Below are 17,500 nucleotides of genomic sequence, written 5' to 3' on the forward strand. Positions count from 1 at the left end.
TGAATTTCGGTAGGATTCAGACTTTTGGCGTTCAAAAAACATATGACAGCTCTGATTTCCTCCTTTGACCAAGTTTCAAGGTGGGCCGCCATCTTTAAAATCGTCTAGAAATTCATTGTGCAAAATGATGCACTTCATAATTTCTGGGAATATCCGTAAGGAAATAAGGAATATCATGTCGTTTACAGAATTAAAAAATCTCCACTGGTTGCTGAGCAATGGGCATTTTTCGGTTATTTCTGAAAGAGCCCTCGTATTACAGAAGTGAATGCGTGGAGTATTAAAAAAAAGCCCGTCTACAAAGCTTGCAGTGATTTTGTCTTCGCATTTTGCAGACATGATGGACAAAATTCACGAGAAAAGAAAAAATAAATATCATTGATTGACCCTTATCATCCCGCTTTTGAATATAATTTGTCATTCATAGCAGGAATTTAGAGTAACGTTTTAGAATGCAACAATTCTCTTCAACTTTAATAGAAGATATATAGGAGTAAAAGGAATTAGACGATTGCATCTATAATTAATTTTCAACTAGGTTAAAAAAGAAAAAAAAAGAGTTTTTGTGTACAACTGTAACCATTCTTTCTTTCTTTTAAAAATCATCAATGTCCGTGGTTAGTTAAAAGAACGTGCATCTTAGTTTTATTTACCTGAGGCATCAGAAAGAATGACCCTGAAAGTCTCTGGTGGTTCCATGGCTGTATCATCCTTGATGGTAATGGAGATGATCCCTTCGATCTCTGAATCCTCAAAAGTCAGAGTCCCACTAGCAGCCATGTAGTCGTCATCTTCCACTGCTGTCATTCCTTCAGTGATGTACTTAACACTTACAACTCCATAACTTCCTGTCAGCCGGACAACAGGAATCTTTGCTGTCTTGGACTCTTCTTTCACTGAAATGAAGATAATCCTCAAACATCACTAACTGTGATAATAATAATAAATGGCATTTATATACGCTTTACCCGTTGTCACAGGCTCTAAACGCTTTACAGTGATATAAAACAAAACATATTACAGTGAGACAAGTGTGAAGGAAACGTGATACGAATTCAATTTAACAACAACAAATATGAAAATAATATTGCAACATTATGACGTAAAAAGATAAAACTTTAAGCGAGATTTGAACGTTGTCAACAAATCCGAGCATCTCACGTGTGACGGGAGAGAGTTCCAAAAATGGGGGGCCGAAAATTGAAAAGACTGTTCACCTATTTTACGCAATAAACTGTGACATGAAACAATTTGTAATATACAACAATGTCAAGATAAATGATTTTCGTCCTAGTCAGAAAGCTATTATTACCCCTCTCCTCACCACCCACAGCAAAATCGTCACATTTGTTACGACACAATATACAGTTTTTCTTATTCAGATTTATTTTGTACATCACAATGATCTTTGTTTTATTAATAAGAACATAAATTTGTTTTGTTTAGAGATTGTTTGAGTTTTAAAAAATCTATTTTTCTGCAGGGTAAGCCTGCCATTTTGGTAAAATACTGAAAATGGTCGCTAAGGGGAGAGTTAAACTGCTTAGATAGAAAATTAATAGAAAAGGATATATAAATTACATTACATTTTGTATTAATCTAAACAAGAAGAATCTGACAAGACCAAGAATTTCAATAATTATTCTCTAAATGTTTCTAAAACTTAATAAATTCATCATATCACAAATTCAACTTTGTAAAAATATACCTGGTGCATCATTTTTTATGAAGACATCAAACGAATTTAAAGGAGAATATGAAATGATATGTGTGTTGTATTATATGTTATAAAAACGAGGCTTAATCTTTATAGAAATAGATAGAGATAACACGAACCACTCATTTGCTCTACACTGCTATTAAACTGGATGAATCCTTCAGCGTCATCATTTTTGCTAATTGTAATAGTTTTCACAGATAGTGGTCCCAGGGCTGGTCGCATGTCTTTGGACAGTCCTTGGATGATGGTGTAATCATTTCTTCATGAAAAAGAAGTAATAGTAAAAGTAGATAAAGAATAACATTAAGTACATGTGAAATTTTATAAATTGTGAATTTTCAAGCAAATTATAACATTATCAAGTATTTGGTTGAAAACTTGGATTGAATTCTGCTTCAATATGGATCTCATAGAAGTACTTAGAAGAATTATTATTTTTCAGGTTCTTCTTATTATCTTAACATATATTTTGAGTAACTTACTCAAAAAAAATGCCGATAAAACAAATTAAACAAAATAAAAAAACAAAAACAAACAAAAAATCCCACCAAACAACAGTTTGAAAATAAAAACCAACCCAAAACATACCCCCCCCCCCTCCCAAAAAACAATAACAAAACAATAACAAAAAAACAAAACAAAACAAAACAAATAACAAAGACAACACAAAAATTCAAACATACAAGACAAGCCAAAATCACCCCCCCTCCCCCTCCCAAACAACATCAACAACAATAACAAACACCTAAGATTACTATAATGATAGAGTTATCAAAAGAGCCTTTATCAAGTTGTGATTATAAAAGTGTCAATAAAAACTAGGTACTCACTTGTCATTGACCATTTTCACGGAGGTTAACTTGACATAAAAATACTCTGGTCCCTCTGCTATATCATCTGGGACAATACGTATATCCACAGTCTGCTCAGTGACTCTCGGTGGAAAGGTCAAGAATTCGGCACTGGGGAGATAGTCATCTTGTTCGCTTGCCGTCCCAGGGGACGTGGTGTAAGCTACCAACAGCTGGCCAACAATTCCTTTCCCTCTTTCTACCTTCAATTCGATCTACATATCAAGATTTTAAAAAGTAATGATAATAATAATAATAATAATAATAATAATAATAATAATAATAATAATAATAATAATAATAATAATAATAATAATAATATATAATAATAATATAATAATAATAATGATAATATAATAATAATAATAATAATAAATAATAATAATAATAATAATAATAATAATAATAATATAATAATAATAATAATAATAATAATAATAATAATAATAATAATAATAAATAGATAAATAAATATTAAAAAAAAAATAAACAAAAATAAAAGGAAAGAATCTAGGCAAATCATCAACTCTTATGCTGTGTTTTGGAGTGAAAGTATTAACGGTCCAGAACATATACGATAGTATTGAAACAAAAGAGCTATAATTAAAACATAATTTAGGATTAAAATGAATTTTCTTGATTTTCTTAAATACAAATAAAAAGGATATTATTAAGAGCAGTATCTTTATCTATACATTGTAACATATATTTGAAAGAAAAAAAAATTAAAAGATCTTTAGACTCACAGTTGCAGAATCTTCAGAAACAGTTTTGATCTCAGGGGCAGAGAACTGAATCAATCCATGAGGATAATCACTAGCAGCAAATAAAATGGTAGACTCAAATTGCCCTGAGGTTTTTGAAATTGCAGCTCCACCAGTCGCTGATGTGATTTGGAGGCTGAACATCTTCAACAATTCTGGCGTACTGTCATCTATCGCCTAAGCAGGGAAAGAAAACTCCAACATTTCAAATCTTAATCATTTGAACGGCGCTGATGACTCATTAGTATGATCTCTCATTTCAACAATTCTGGCGTACTGTCATCTATCGCCTAAGCAGGGAAAGAAAACTCCAATATTTCAAATCTTAATCATTTTAACAGCGCTGATGACTCATTTGTATGATCTCTCATTTTGTAACAAAATCAAGCAGTGTTGGACGTGGTAAGTATCAAGATGGGTGACAAAAAACCCTCTGGCCTTAAATTTGTGTTATTGTGAGAGGTACTTTAGAGGCATTACCCCACTCGACTCATATATGAATGAGTGCTTACCTAAAAACGGTGATAGGTTTTTAAAGAGTGTCAGTACAATAAAGACAGACAACTTATACTGTATGAAATGGAGATTAGGTGCCATATGTGATCTACCACCTCAAAACAGTATGTAGGTTTAAATGCCTGAAATTGAATTCATAGTAAAAAATATGAGACTTGGTTGATTTTTTGTGTGGTTTAATTGGGGGAATGAACATAATTTCTCAAAATACTGGTCATTTTGACTTTAAATTAACTTGTTGACGTCTGGATCATATTACTGTTTGGAGACGGTAGGTCACAAATGGCCTGCTGATGAAATAAATGAAACATTATGAAGGGAATTATTGTGAATGGCGAATCCATGGACATTTTTCGATATAAATCTTCATTTAATGTAATATGTTTTCAAAGCAGTAGCTGCATTAGGTTAAATGCTGGGCAAATGAGAATAATCAAAGTTGAATGAAGAATAAAGTATTTTTTATAACACTAAAATGAATTGTATAAAAAACAAATCATGAAGGAAGAATACCAAATCGGATGTATTGCAAGTGACATCAGTAATATTTCTAAGAATGAAAAAGTCCACTCTTAAGTTTGGTAGATTCATATTATAGAAACGTATTTTATTTTCTTATGGATATTTGCCAGTATGTGTAATAGTGAGTATTCATGCTTTGTCATCATTCGACCTGAAAAAGCACCTCTTGATAGATCATTGGGAGCAATACAAAATTAAATTATTATTATTATTATTATTAGAGGAGAAAATGAAATTAAGGAAATTGAATGTATGAAGTTACAAAAAAGACAAAAAAAAACAAGACAACAAACATACAAAAAGAAAAAGAGAAATAGGATGAGCGGCTATGTGGTCTAGTGGTATGACACTCGCTTTCGGATCGGAAGCATAGTTGAGTCCTTGGAAAAGGCTTTTTACTCACATTCTCTCACCGTACTCAGGTGTAAAATGAGTACCTGGCCGTTAACAGCATTGTCTTTGTCCGAAAAAAATGTAATAGCGCCTAACAGGCGTTATGTCCCGTCCTACATGTTAAATGTTGCTGTTGACCAGGGACCCCTTGTGAAGCGCTTTGAGCACGTTTAGTGGATATTGCTCTATATAAAAGCTCAATTTTAATGTTTTTATTTTAAAAAAAAAAAAGTCATTTGAGGTTTGGAATTTATTGTGAATTTCTATACCTGTAATACGATGGATGTCTTTTCCTGTAAATCATCAAACCGGACAGTTCCCTGCACTTGTACAAAGGCAGATATATCCCTTGGGGTGAGGGACCATGTAACATCCACCTCCCCATACACCCCTGCACCTCTGGTCAATTCCACTATACCTTGTCCAGTGTAGGATGGGTCATTTTCTCCCGGTTCCCCAATTATGATCTGTCTATATTCGGGCAAAACAGATATGATTCCACTAGACCCCGGATCTGGTAGGATGATCACTGTGCAATCACTTGCTGTAATAGAGTAATAAGTAATGGACGTAGTAATAATAATAATAATAATAATAATAAGCATATTTATATAGCGCCTTTCGTCGAAACCTCAAAGTGCTTAAAAAACAAAACAAAACAAAAAAACAAAAAAAAAAAACACAAAAAACAAAACAAAACAAAAAAACCCAATTCAACCAAGGTATCAAAACAATTAAGAGCATAAAAGGGCATCAATATATCATCAATAGAAATGTCACATACAATACATTTAAAATTCAATTAAGTAAATGCCAGAATAGTAGAAAGTAATTTGAAACAAGGAGACAGTTGTAAAAATAAAAAAAGGACAACACAATACACACGTCATATTTGATCTATAAGCCGAGACATGATAATTAATAAGTCCACAAACTTTGCTGCCTAGTAAAATTTAAATGCAATGAACTAAAGAGTAGCACAAGGCAGTCTCTTGCTCCGTTCTGTAAGTTATTTTGGTAAGTGTCTTTAACTCACTCAACCATAACACCGACTATATCCGTAGTATACCCGGGTTACTTTTATCCCATGCCTATTTATTACATTTGTATGAGACAAATTATAGGCATAGTATCAAAGCTAGTGTTTTTAGTTTATGCATGTTGATGATAGTTGGATAAAACTATCCAAGTACATGTTCATTTTTAATACATATTTTCCAATGTTGAAAAGTAGCAAAAATCTCTAGGGTTGTGTGAGTTAATAATTACAGCATTGAAAAAGGGGTTTTAAAACTTACCTGTTTGTGAAATATCGCCTTTATTACTGGCAGCAACAAGAGAAACAATAAAACTCTCTCGACCCTCAAGGATTGTATCAGGCTTGGTTTGTAAAACAATCGACTTTTGTACTTCGTCCTGAAAGAAGATTTTAAAAATTAAAGATCATCTAATAAGACAGTTAGACGAGAAAAACAAATAAAAGAAACTTAACTCTAAAACATATTTTATAATACATTTTTTATAAGGGTGGTCACAACAGTAAAATATCAATTTAAAATTACGGGCAGTGTCAAGAGCACGCCTTATGTCAAAAAGATAATAATAATAATAATAATAATAATAATAATGATAATAATAATAATGATAATAATAATACTAATAATAATGATAATGATATAATAATAATAATAATAATAATAATAATGATAATGATAATAATAATAATAACAATAATAATAATAATAATAATAATATATAATAATAATAATAATAATAATAATAATAATAATAATAATAATAATAATAATAATAATATAATAATAATAATAATAATAATAATAATAATAATTATAATGTATATTTAGTATAGCGCTTTCTATACAATTGCATCATAAAGTGCTTTACAATAAAAATCTAATTCATTGAATAATAAGAAAATCATACAAAACAACATAATAAGCATGACACAGATGATATGATTATCAAATAAGACCTATGGGAAAAAGTATTTTTCGAAGATGTGTTTTGAATGTTTTCCTTGTTTCTCTGATCTGCCTTGACAGAGAATTCCAAAAAAATTTGAAAGAGCAATCACCAAAAGTTTTGGAATTTTTCATTGGTATGATTACGGTGTCGCTGGAGCTGCTTAAGAGGAGAGAATTTGACTTCTTTTTAATCGGGTCCGAAAGATAGTGGGATCCAAGGCCATTTAAACACAGTGGTTGAAATTTTATATTCAGTCCATGCTTTGATGGGAAGAAACCAGTGCAAAGTTGCCAAAAAATTTTAAAAAGGAGGGGGGGGGGGGGGGGGGGTGAGGAGACAATAAGGTCAAAAACACCTATATGCAAATTTGATTTAAAGAGATAATTTAGAAACAAGGTCTAAGCCAAACCAATTATGGACTACAAAGGGAAGAGGAATCGTTTTGGAAAGGTCCTTAGAAATGTATAAGGACTCACAGAACGATGTCATAATATATAATAGAGCTTTTAAAAAAAAATAATAGAGCTTTTATACAGCGCAATATCCACTAAATGTGCTCAATGCGCTTTACTAGGGGTCCCTGGTCAACAGCAACATTTAACATGTAGGATGGGACATGATGCCTGTTAGGCAATACTACAATTATTCGGACAAAGACAACGCTGTTAACGGCCAGGTAGCCATTTTACACCTGAGTACGGTGAGAGAATGTGAGTAAAGAGTCTTTTCCAAGGACTCAACTATACGCCGAGCAAAGCTCCGAGCGAAGCTCGAACCCAGGACCTTCCGATCCAAAAGCGAGTGTCATACCACTAGACCACATAGCCGCACAAAACATAGTTAAAATTTGGTAATTTTGAATCATTCCAAGCATGTTGTTTTAACGTTAATACTCAACTTCATGCTTAGCTGGCCCTTACCATACCACTAGACCACATAGCCACACTATATATTTATATATACTATACTTTTTGTATTTAAAATTAAACTGAACAGGTCGAATAATGAAATAGTCATTCTGACCTGTATAAATCGGACTGTAGCTTGTAATGGAGGCAGGAAGTCATTCTCCGCTTCAGCATTGAGCCTCCACCTAACATCCACTATTCCTTCTACTCCGTGGAGTCTCTGGATGACAATGATGGCCTTACCATTGGGATCGTCTGATGTCAAGGACTCGTGGGTCTCCACCTTAGGTCAAGATTATCACAGCACATATGAATTTAAGGAGAAATGTGTAGCTTAAAGTCATGCAAAGACAAAAACAATATATATATATATATATATATATATATATATATATATATATATATAGAGTAGAGAGAGAGAGAGAGAGAGAGAGAGAGAGAGAGATAGATAGAGAGAGAGAGAGAAAGAGAGAGAGAGAGAGAGAGAGAGAAAGGAGAGAGAGAGAGAGAGAAAGAGAGAGAGAGAGATTTTATTGTTAGCATTGTTACATCACAAATTGAAGCATGCCGTAATAAGTGACGTTTTGATATATATATCCTTTCTTTAAAAAATATAGCCTTGTGGAGAACATTGATACGGCGCACAACTCTACTGAAAGATTTGAAAAATAGAAATGTATTTTTTACAGATAGATAAACAGATAATTTGATTTTTTTATAATTTAAAGTCAGTTTGAAAGTTCGTTAAGTCAAACAGATATCATAAAAAATTTACTGAATTCACTGACACTCTCACGGCCACACCCTCAACTCTATCTGTCCAGTAGAGTCCTTACTTCCGTTGTGTTGATTTATCGGTGATCAGTGTTGTTATATAGTAGTGTGTTCTCTTTGCGTGTATGTTTATGTGTGTGCGTGTGTGTGTGGTGTATACATGTGTGTGTATGTGTTTTGGAATGTGGTTGCGTGGAAGAAAAAAAAAAGGGGGGGGGGGGGGGGGGAGGGTGTCCATCAAGTAGAGAAATTCCTGAGCAAGGGGGGAGGGGGGTGTGTTTGCTAGGAACTGTCAGATTGGCAAATCGTGGCATTCATAGTGATATAATTCACTTGATCACATGACGGTATTCAGATTTACAGAAATTTTAAACAAGTTTCACCGATTAACAACATCAACTAATATTACTGCTGATATTACGGTCGTTTTTATACCATCGATGTGAGAATTATTGCCCTGGGAAATATTTAGTTAAACGTTTCGGCAAACTGTCAATTGGTTCTGTCTAGCTTCTAGCCCGAACACACCAAAAGTAGACAGATTCGGGGACTTGATATTTTTCGCGTCTGCTTCAGATTTTCATTTGACCTCAAATAAGTTAAGTAAAGGGGAAACATTCCGAAAGCTCCTACATCCCCAGTATTCATTCAAATTGCATTTTCACAGTTGATCTTTTGTCAGGCGTTTATTTATTCAATTTATCATCTTATAAAAGCATTTGATAGATTTGTGAAAGTTTAAAATTTCCTAATTTGACCATTGTTTTGATTCTCGGCCGCCATTTTAATTTGTGAAGTTTTGAAGGTAGTGCAAAGCACTCCCAAGTTAAGCGTTGTAAAGACTTGCGACTTATTGATATTGATATCTACTGACTGATAAACTAAAATCATGCCGAATAAAGCATGGTAGCGACGACAAGCACATCGATTAAAATGTGCATCTAATCGTAATCAAGCTAATCAAGAAAATGATTCTGGCAATATCGAATGAAAATAGTTCTTTCCCGCGAAATTGCGGGCTTTTTACTAGTATATAATTATATATATATATATTATATATATATATATATATATATATATATATATATATATATATATTATATATATATATATATATATATATATATATATATATATTTTTATTTTTTTAAAAATAAAATAATTATGCCTTTTCTCCACGACATCATAAGAGATCGTCGCCTCGGCATTCCACGAAGAAATATAGATAACTCATCAAACAAGATGTCTGATGTCAACATGAATCAGACATGTTGTCCAAGTGAGCAAATTGGGGGTTAATAATCGTCCTCAAGGAAAAAAACGAAAGTGCCGAGGCGGGGCTCGAACCCGGGTCCTTCCGGGTCACAGTGCAATGCCTTAAACACTCGGCCACTTATATATTATTTATTACTTATATATATATATATATATATATATATATATATATATATATATATATATATATATATATATATATATATATATATATATATATATTATATATAATATATATTATTTAAATATTTACCACAATGTTTGGGGCAGTCTACATCAATGTTTCAGGCTTAATTTGCCATCTTCAGGACTGAGTTGTTTTGTTGACTGTTGTTGTTTCTTGAAGTGGTTCCGGTTTGAAGTTAATTAAGAGGAATTTGCGCCGATGGGGACACTTTCCGTAGATCTCACTTTTCATGTTGAGTGTGGCTTCATGAGGTTGTTTGATTATAGTATATTTTTCTTCCAGGCATAAGCTACATTGTTTTGATGTTGGTGTGTATCCTGTTGCTTTAGATAAAATTTTCCATGAAATGTTGTGGTCTATTTTGTTGTCTTTTAATTTCCAAATATGTTCGCTGAGTTTTGTGGATGTTTTTTTGTTAATGTTTCTAAATGTTGAGGTGTGGAGGTTGTATCATATAAACATGATACAACCTCCACACCTCAACATTTAGAAACATTAACAAAAAAACATCCACAAAACTCAGCGAACATATTTGGAAATTAAAAGACAACAAAATAGACCACAACATTTCATGGAAAATTTTATCTAAAGCAACAGGATACACACCAACATCAAAACAATGTAGCTTATGCCTGGAAGAAAAATATACTATAATCAAACAACCTCATGAAGCCACACTCAACATGAAAAGTGAGATCTACGGAAAGTGTCCCCATCGGCGCAAATTCCTCTTAATTAACTTCAAACCGGAACCACTTCAAGAAACAACAACAGTCAACAAAACAACTCAGTCCTGAAGATGGCAAATTAAGCCTGAAACATTGATGTAGACTGCCCCAAACATTGTGGTAAATATTTTAAATAATAATTCGCTCCATTACTACATGTCGAGCACTTTTCGTACCATATTTGTATCAAAACGATTCATATATACATATCTCTATTTCTTAGGTACCGTACCTCAAGAGTTGCAAATTTAAAGAATCCTGTTGGTGAATCATTTTCCAAGATAGCCACTCTGACAGAGGTTGTAGTTCCAAGACCTGCCCCTCCATCTACACTTATCAGCTCCACATCAAATGTCTAGAAGCACACATAAAAAAAAGTATTACATAAGTCTATTACAAGGGGAAATATTCTTTTGACGTGAAATCAGATACGCTATCAAGAAAGATGGACGCATTTAATATCTTTTAAAAAACTGTCATAACCATGCGTTTTCTATATAATGACATTCAAGAAAGCTACATATAAGTGTATCATTTAGTTAAATTCAACAACACAGAGCACATTCCAATCAAAACTCATTAACTGTACGGGTACTTTTTGTGCAAAAAAAAAAAATGTTTCAAGTAATTTATTCTTTTTTTCTTTTTTCTTTTTTAAAAACTATAATTCAAAATTGTATGAAATATAAAAGTGATGTGAATTCAATAATATATATTGTCACACTACCTCCATTGGCTCTGGTAATTTATCGTCAATGATAGTGATGATAATGGAACTTGTCTGTTGCTGATCATTAAAGACAACAGCACCGCCAGTCGGGTAAAAATCCAAGATATCAGCCTCAATGAATTTGACCTGCCAGCTCACTGTAACAGAGCCAAAGAAGCCAACCAGCCTCCGTAGAGGAATCTCCACTGTCATGTTCTTGCCATACTCTTCATTCACATCCAGCCGACCTTCAATATTCTGTAGAAATTTGATAAATAATAATGTGAAATTGAATGTAAGCTTCAATTTAATTACAAAAACAGATCAAATGAACGTTTCGGGTTTCCCCTTTATCAACAAAACTGAATGAGTGAAACACCGCAGATGAATGAGATAATGTGGTAATGGTGCCACTACCACATTATCTCATTCATCTCTGGTGTTTCATTCATCCTGTTTTGTTGATAAAGGGGAAACCCGAAATGTTCATTTGATCTGTTTTTGTAATTAAATTGAAGCTTATACTCAATTTCACATTATTATTTATTTCTTCGAGCTTCGAGCAGCAACATTTACATTACCCTGTAGAAATTTAAGCAAAACATGTATAAATGCATTCATTTCAAATTCTTGACTATTTATGTCCAGAGATGGAAATTGTAAATTGATTTAAAACTTTAGAATGTCAAGAAACGATAACAACAACAACAAAAGCAAAAACAGCGACAAGAGCATTAAGAAGAAGAATGAGGAGGGGAAGGAGGAAGGGTAGGAAGAGAAGGAGGTGGCCAAGGAGGAGTAGAAAGAAGTAAAGAAGATGAAGAAAAACAATAAAAATAAAAAGAAGAAGAAGAAGAAGAAGAAAAGAAGAAAAGAAGAAGAAGAAGAAGAAAGAAGAAGAAGAAGAAGAAAGAAGAAGAAGAAGAAGAAGAAGAAGAAGAAGAAGAAGAAGAAGAATGGAGAGGAGGAGGAGGAAGAGTAGGAGGTAGCCAAGGAGGAGTAGAACGAAGTAAAGAAGAAGAAATAGGAGGAGGAGGAGGAAGAGGAGGAGGAGGAAGAGGAGGAGAGAGAAGAGGAAGGAAGAGAGAGAAGAAGAGAAGAAGAAGAGAAGAGAAGAAGAAGAAGAAAGAAGAAGAAGAAGAAGAAGAAGAAGAAAGAAGAAGAAGAAGAAGAAGAAGAAGAAGAAGAAGAAGAAGAAGAAGAAGAAGAAGAAGAAGAAGAAGAAGAAGAAGAAGAAGAAGAAGAAGAAGAAGAAGAAGAAGAAGAAGAAGAAGAAGAAGAAGAAGAAGAAGAAGAAGAAGAAGACGAAGAAGAAGAAGAAGAACAACAACAACAACACTGCCAAAAAAACCCCAACAATCTCACTGTGATAGCTTCAATTTGGATAATTCCCCTGGCATTGTCATTTTCTACAATAGTCACTTCGACAACAGATCCTTCTATTCCAATGCTTGGCCCTGATCCTGGTCTCGCTTGCTCTCCTTGCAGAGTTGCTGAAGTCAGATTGACTTGAAAAGTCTCTGCAGCCTCTGGTAAATCATCCTAATCAAATAATACAAATGTAAAATAAAGAAACAATCACTTCAACGTTCTGTTTTTGTTTTTAAAGGTTTGCAGCGCTTGCAACACATTAAGGTCATATCAGCGCCAGTAAAAAGGAAGAAAATGGGATAGGAAAAAGTTTTAGAAATACAATTAAAGCATCCAAGAATAAGGCAAACAAAGGAGAGTTGGTTCAAATAGGCAACAGTTGTAAATTCCAAGCAGCAGTGTACTTAGTTTGAGATCACCTAAGTCTCATCCGGACACAAGCACAGGTCCCTACTCAGAGGAATACACTCAAATTTTTACAAATCATATAATACATAAACAAAACATAATACAGTGCATAACAGAGAGATGATTTACAAGACAAAAAATATCATCTCCCAAAACTAACTATACATTTCACTGTTTCCCTCCCGGCCAGGGCCAGGATAAAACCAAGTAATCTCATTCCAAGACAAAGACAGAAAGCATGTTGGAAAACAGACATAGGGGAATAGAAGACATAGTATGTACCTCCCTGCCCACTATGGGATGTAAGGAACTCCACCCAGAACTTCAACGTTCTAATTCTCATCCCACAAGTGTAGCTAAAAACCAATCCAATAGATCCTATCTGCAAGATCTGACATCTCAGTCTATCCATATTAATTAAAAATTTTAATTATGCCCTTTTCCGCCATGACATCATAAGATATCGTCGCCTAGGCGTTCCATGAAGGAATAATATAGATAATTCATCAAACAATTTGTCTGATGTCAACAGGAATCACCCATGTTGTCCAAGTGAGCAAATTGGGGGTTAATAATCTTGCTCAAGGAAAAAAAAACGAAAGTGGCTGAAGCAGGGCTCGAACCCGGGACCTTCCAGGTCACAGTACAATGCCTTAACCACCCGGCCACTTTGGCACCTATTATCCATATTATTAAGTTCTATAAAAAGCTGTTCACAAATATTTTTGAATTTTTGTAAATTATCCTTCTTCCACGACGGTAGACAAAAGTAGACGTTTCAGAACATTGTGACTCATAAAGCCAATCTACCCTTGTCTCTGCTGCTTGAAATGGACAGTAATAATTGCCTCTCATCTCTTTCAAAGGGTGCTTGTCTATGCCAAAAATGCCAAATAAATCTGATGGAAGGCTCCTTCTAATTATCTCAAAGTAAAAACCAAGCAAGAACGAATGAACGTAAAAAGATACTGATAAATTATAGAAACAATTCGGGACTTAACTCCCTCAATCCTAAAGATCTTTGCTACTTTTCAAAATTGTAAGAAATGTATTAAACATGAGCATGTACATAGATAGTTTTAATCAACTATCAGTAACGTGTAAAAACTAAAAACATTAGCTTTGATACTATGCCTATTTTTTGTCTCAGAAAAATGTAATAAATAGGCATGAGGTAAAAGTAACCCGGGTAAACTACGGATATTGCTGGTGTTAGGGTTGAATGAGTTAAAAGAAAAAAGCCAAGACATTCAAGAGTGTGTCCCGAATCATCAGACAGAATAAAGTAAAAAAACATGAGATGATTTACTACAATAGTTACATTGGCTGCCAGTGGACCAATGCATTCAGTACAAATCAGGTACCACTGTATTCAAGTGCGTGAAAGGCTCATTGCCAAAATATCTCTCCATTCTCATTGAATGGTAAGTCCCATAGCAATTGCTTCGATCGACAAACGACTGCCAACTGAAAGTGCAATGTGGTAGAGTGAAGGCTAATGAAAGCGCCTTTTTCAGCACTTTGGTCCCAGGCTGTGGAATCCTCTACGATATGAATTACGTTCAGTTCATCATCCTCACTACAGAATTTCAAGTAGCGATTGAAGACATTTTTAATCAGACAGGTTTTCATTCAATTATGTGTATTATTGCATTGTTTGTGTACTGTGTAAGGGCTGAATCTTTGCTATGTGCCAAGAGGCCTCCCAATGAAGGGATGTTTGGCACACTACAAATCTATACCATTCTTTATTATTATTATTATTATTATTATTATTATTATTATTATTATTATTATTATTATTATTATTATTATTATTATTATTATTATTATTATTATTATTATTATTATTGTTATCATTATTATTATTATTGTTATCATTATTATTATTATTATTTATTATTATTATTATTATTATTATTATTACTGTTATTATTATTATTATTATTTTTATTATTATTATCATCATCATCATCATCATCATCATCATCATCATCATCATCATCATCATCATCATCATCATCATTATTATTATTATTATTATTATTATTATTATTTATTATCATTATTATTATTATTATATAAATAAATTCTGCCTTACTTGTTTAATGACAATTGAGACGAAAACTTTGTCCTGTCCCTCTGTCATGTCAACTGCTCCTTGCACAGAAATATAATCTTCCCCTGAAGTAGCCCTCTGTATCAAGGGAACATTGAAAGCAGTAGACGTACTGTAGAAAAGAGATACAAAATATTATGGCTATTAAGTGATTTGTTCATATTTCTTACCTTCCAAACAAATCTTCAAAATAAATAAAACCAAAAAAATAAAAAAATTGAAGCCAACATTTATTGTAATCACTTATCTAATTTGACTGAGTAGTGAAGAGTTTAAACCTAGAATTATTTACTAAAATGATATATCTTCTAAATTGTTTCCAATATTTTCCTGCTAGATTGCTTACAACTGAATACGATTCAGTAGTTTGATCTCACGCCGCCCAGCAACGGTGGCCATCTTGGTCTAAACAAAGAAAATCATTACTTTTTATTCTTCATGCTGGCTAGAACTTTTCATATGTCTTGTGATCAGAATGTGTAACAGTCAGAACATGATCAAATTTATGTTTTTTTTTCCTCTGGATACGCTTTTATGCTCGCCGGGGAAATATTTCATACGGGCGTCCGCCATTGTTCTGATAGTTTAGAGCCAGTGTTACTAAGTTACCATGCGTCATAAGGAAAGAAGTGACGTTACGACTGTTGAAGAGTATTTCAGGCAAACCATTGATTGTGGTATCATTTAGAACTTACACATAAGAAACCCTTATGGCTTTTTCACGCCCCTGTCTCCTGAGAATGGTGAGTTCTAAGGTCTGGTCGGACTCATCGGGCTCCTGAACAGTGACCGATGATTTTTCCCACATAAGGACGCCAAATGGTGAGTCATTGGCCAAAACAGTGAGCACTGATTCGACATTGGTGCCTTAAAAAAAAAACAAAAAAAAAAAAACAAAAAAAAACAAAAAAACAAACGTTAAGGATCAAGTGATATTATTAAAAGTCAATTAGGAAAGTTTTGTGTAGTATGTGTGAATGTATGTGTGTGTGTGTGTGCGTGTGAGAGAGAGAGAGAGTGTGTGGAAGAGAGAGAGAGAGAGAGAGAGAGAGAGAGAGAGAGAGAGACTGAGAATTAGGAAGAGAGAGAGAAAGAGAAAGGGAGAGAGAGATAAAGAAAGAGAGAGGAAGAGAGAGAGAGAGAGAGAGAGAGAGAGAGAGAGAGAGTGAGAGAGAGAGAGAGAGAGAGAGAGAGAGAGAGAGAGAGAGAGAGAGAGAGAGAGACTGAGAATTAGGAAGAGAGAGAGAGAGAGACTGAGAATTAGGAAGAGAGAGAGAGAAAGAGAAAGAAAGGGAGAGAGAGATAAAGAAAGAGAGAGGAAGAGAGAGAGAGAGAGAGAGAGAGAGAGAGAGAGAGAGAGAGAGAGAGAGAGAGAGAGAGAGAGTGAAAGAAAGAAAGAGAATATTAGAGAAAAAGAGGAAAGATGGTTGGCATAGAGCCTGTCAATACCTAGCCTAGCTCCCTTAGTCGCCATGTCTGATCCAGTCTCCACAACTTCAGTTAGTCTGATGTAAGTGACTTCTGCAAATTCTGCCTCAAGATCATCTCGTATGGAAATAGCAATGGTTGCTATACTCTGTCCATTGGCAAATTCAACCTTTCTCCGAGAAAAGATTTAAAAAATGCATTTATATAGTGGCATTATTATACAGTAAACAGCATGTTCTAAGCACTTTTTTAACAATTGAGCTTTTATATAGCGCAATATCCACTCAACGTGCTCAAAGCCCTTTACAAGGGGTCCCTGGTCAACAGTAACATTTAACATCTAAGATGGGACATGACGCCTGTTAAGCAATATTACATTTTTTTTTCAGAAAGAGACAACGCTGTTAACAGCCAGGTACTCATTTTACACCTGAGTACGGTGAGAGAATGTGAGTAAAGAACTTTCTCCAAGGACTCAACTATGCGCCGAGCAAGGCTTGAACCCAGGAAGATCCGATCCGAAAGCGAGTGTCATACCACAAGACTACATAGCCACACTTTATAATCCTTATCATTATCTTAGGACAAGACATGCATCCTATCAGGTATTAATATAATTTTCAATGTCGCAGGGACTTCTAAATTTCATAGATATTAATTTACAAAAGAATACGGCTAGTGCGTGCAAAATGCCATTCCTAAGTATATCACAGCGGTGTCTATCATGGGCTCAATTTAGATGAATTATTTAATAATTGTTTTTTTTTTAAAAAGGACCAAATTATCCTTTGAACCAACATGAGGCTTGTTACCTTTTGAAGATTAAAAAAAAATAAAAATT

General features: G+C 33.8%; 1 protein-coding gene across 1 annotated transcript in view; it reads right to left on the reverse strand.

Moving 5' to 3' along the window:
- The window catches only part of LOC144964079 (adhesion G-protein coupled receptor V1-like), a 156,088-nt gene that overhangs the window by 30,668 nt on the left and 107,920 nt on the right, over positions 1-17,500 (reverse strand). The window contains exons 62-74 of the mRNA XM_078898019.1: positions 16,681-16,828; positions 15,927-16,098; positions 15,214-15,343; positions 12,699-12,875; positions 11,352-11,591; positions 10,857-10,979; positions 7,776-7,943; positions 6,065-6,182; positions 5,036-5,310; positions 3,318-3,512; positions 2,551-2,786; positions 1,837-1,979; positions 654-896 (exon numbers count right to left, since the gene is read on the reverse strand). Coding sequence (XP_078754145.1) covers positions 654-896; positions 1,837-1,979; positions 2,551-2,786; positions 3,318-3,512; positions 5,036-5,310; positions 6,065-6,182; positions 7,776-7,943; positions 10,857-10,979; positions 11,352-11,591; positions 12,699-12,875; positions 15,214-15,343; positions 15,927-16,098; positions 16,681-16,828 — 2,368 coding nt within the window. The remainder of the gene's footprint in view (positions 1-653; positions 897-1,836; positions 1,980-2,550; positions 2,787-3,317; positions 3,513-5,035; positions 5,311-6,064; positions 6,183-7,775; positions 7,944-10,856; positions 10,980-11,351; positions 11,592-12,698; positions 12,876-15,213; positions 15,344-15,926; positions 16,099-16,680; positions 16,829-17,500) is intronic.

This window comes from Berghia stephanieae, chromosome 2 (genome assembly GCF_034508935.2).
Source record: "Berghia stephanieae isolate SIO BIC M18660-M18661 chromosome 2, UCSD_Bste_1.3, whole genome shotgun sequence".
Classification (NCBI taxonomy): domain Eukaryota; kingdom Metazoa; phylum Mollusca; class Gastropoda; order Nudibranchia; family Aeolidiidae; genus Berghia; species Berghia stephanieae.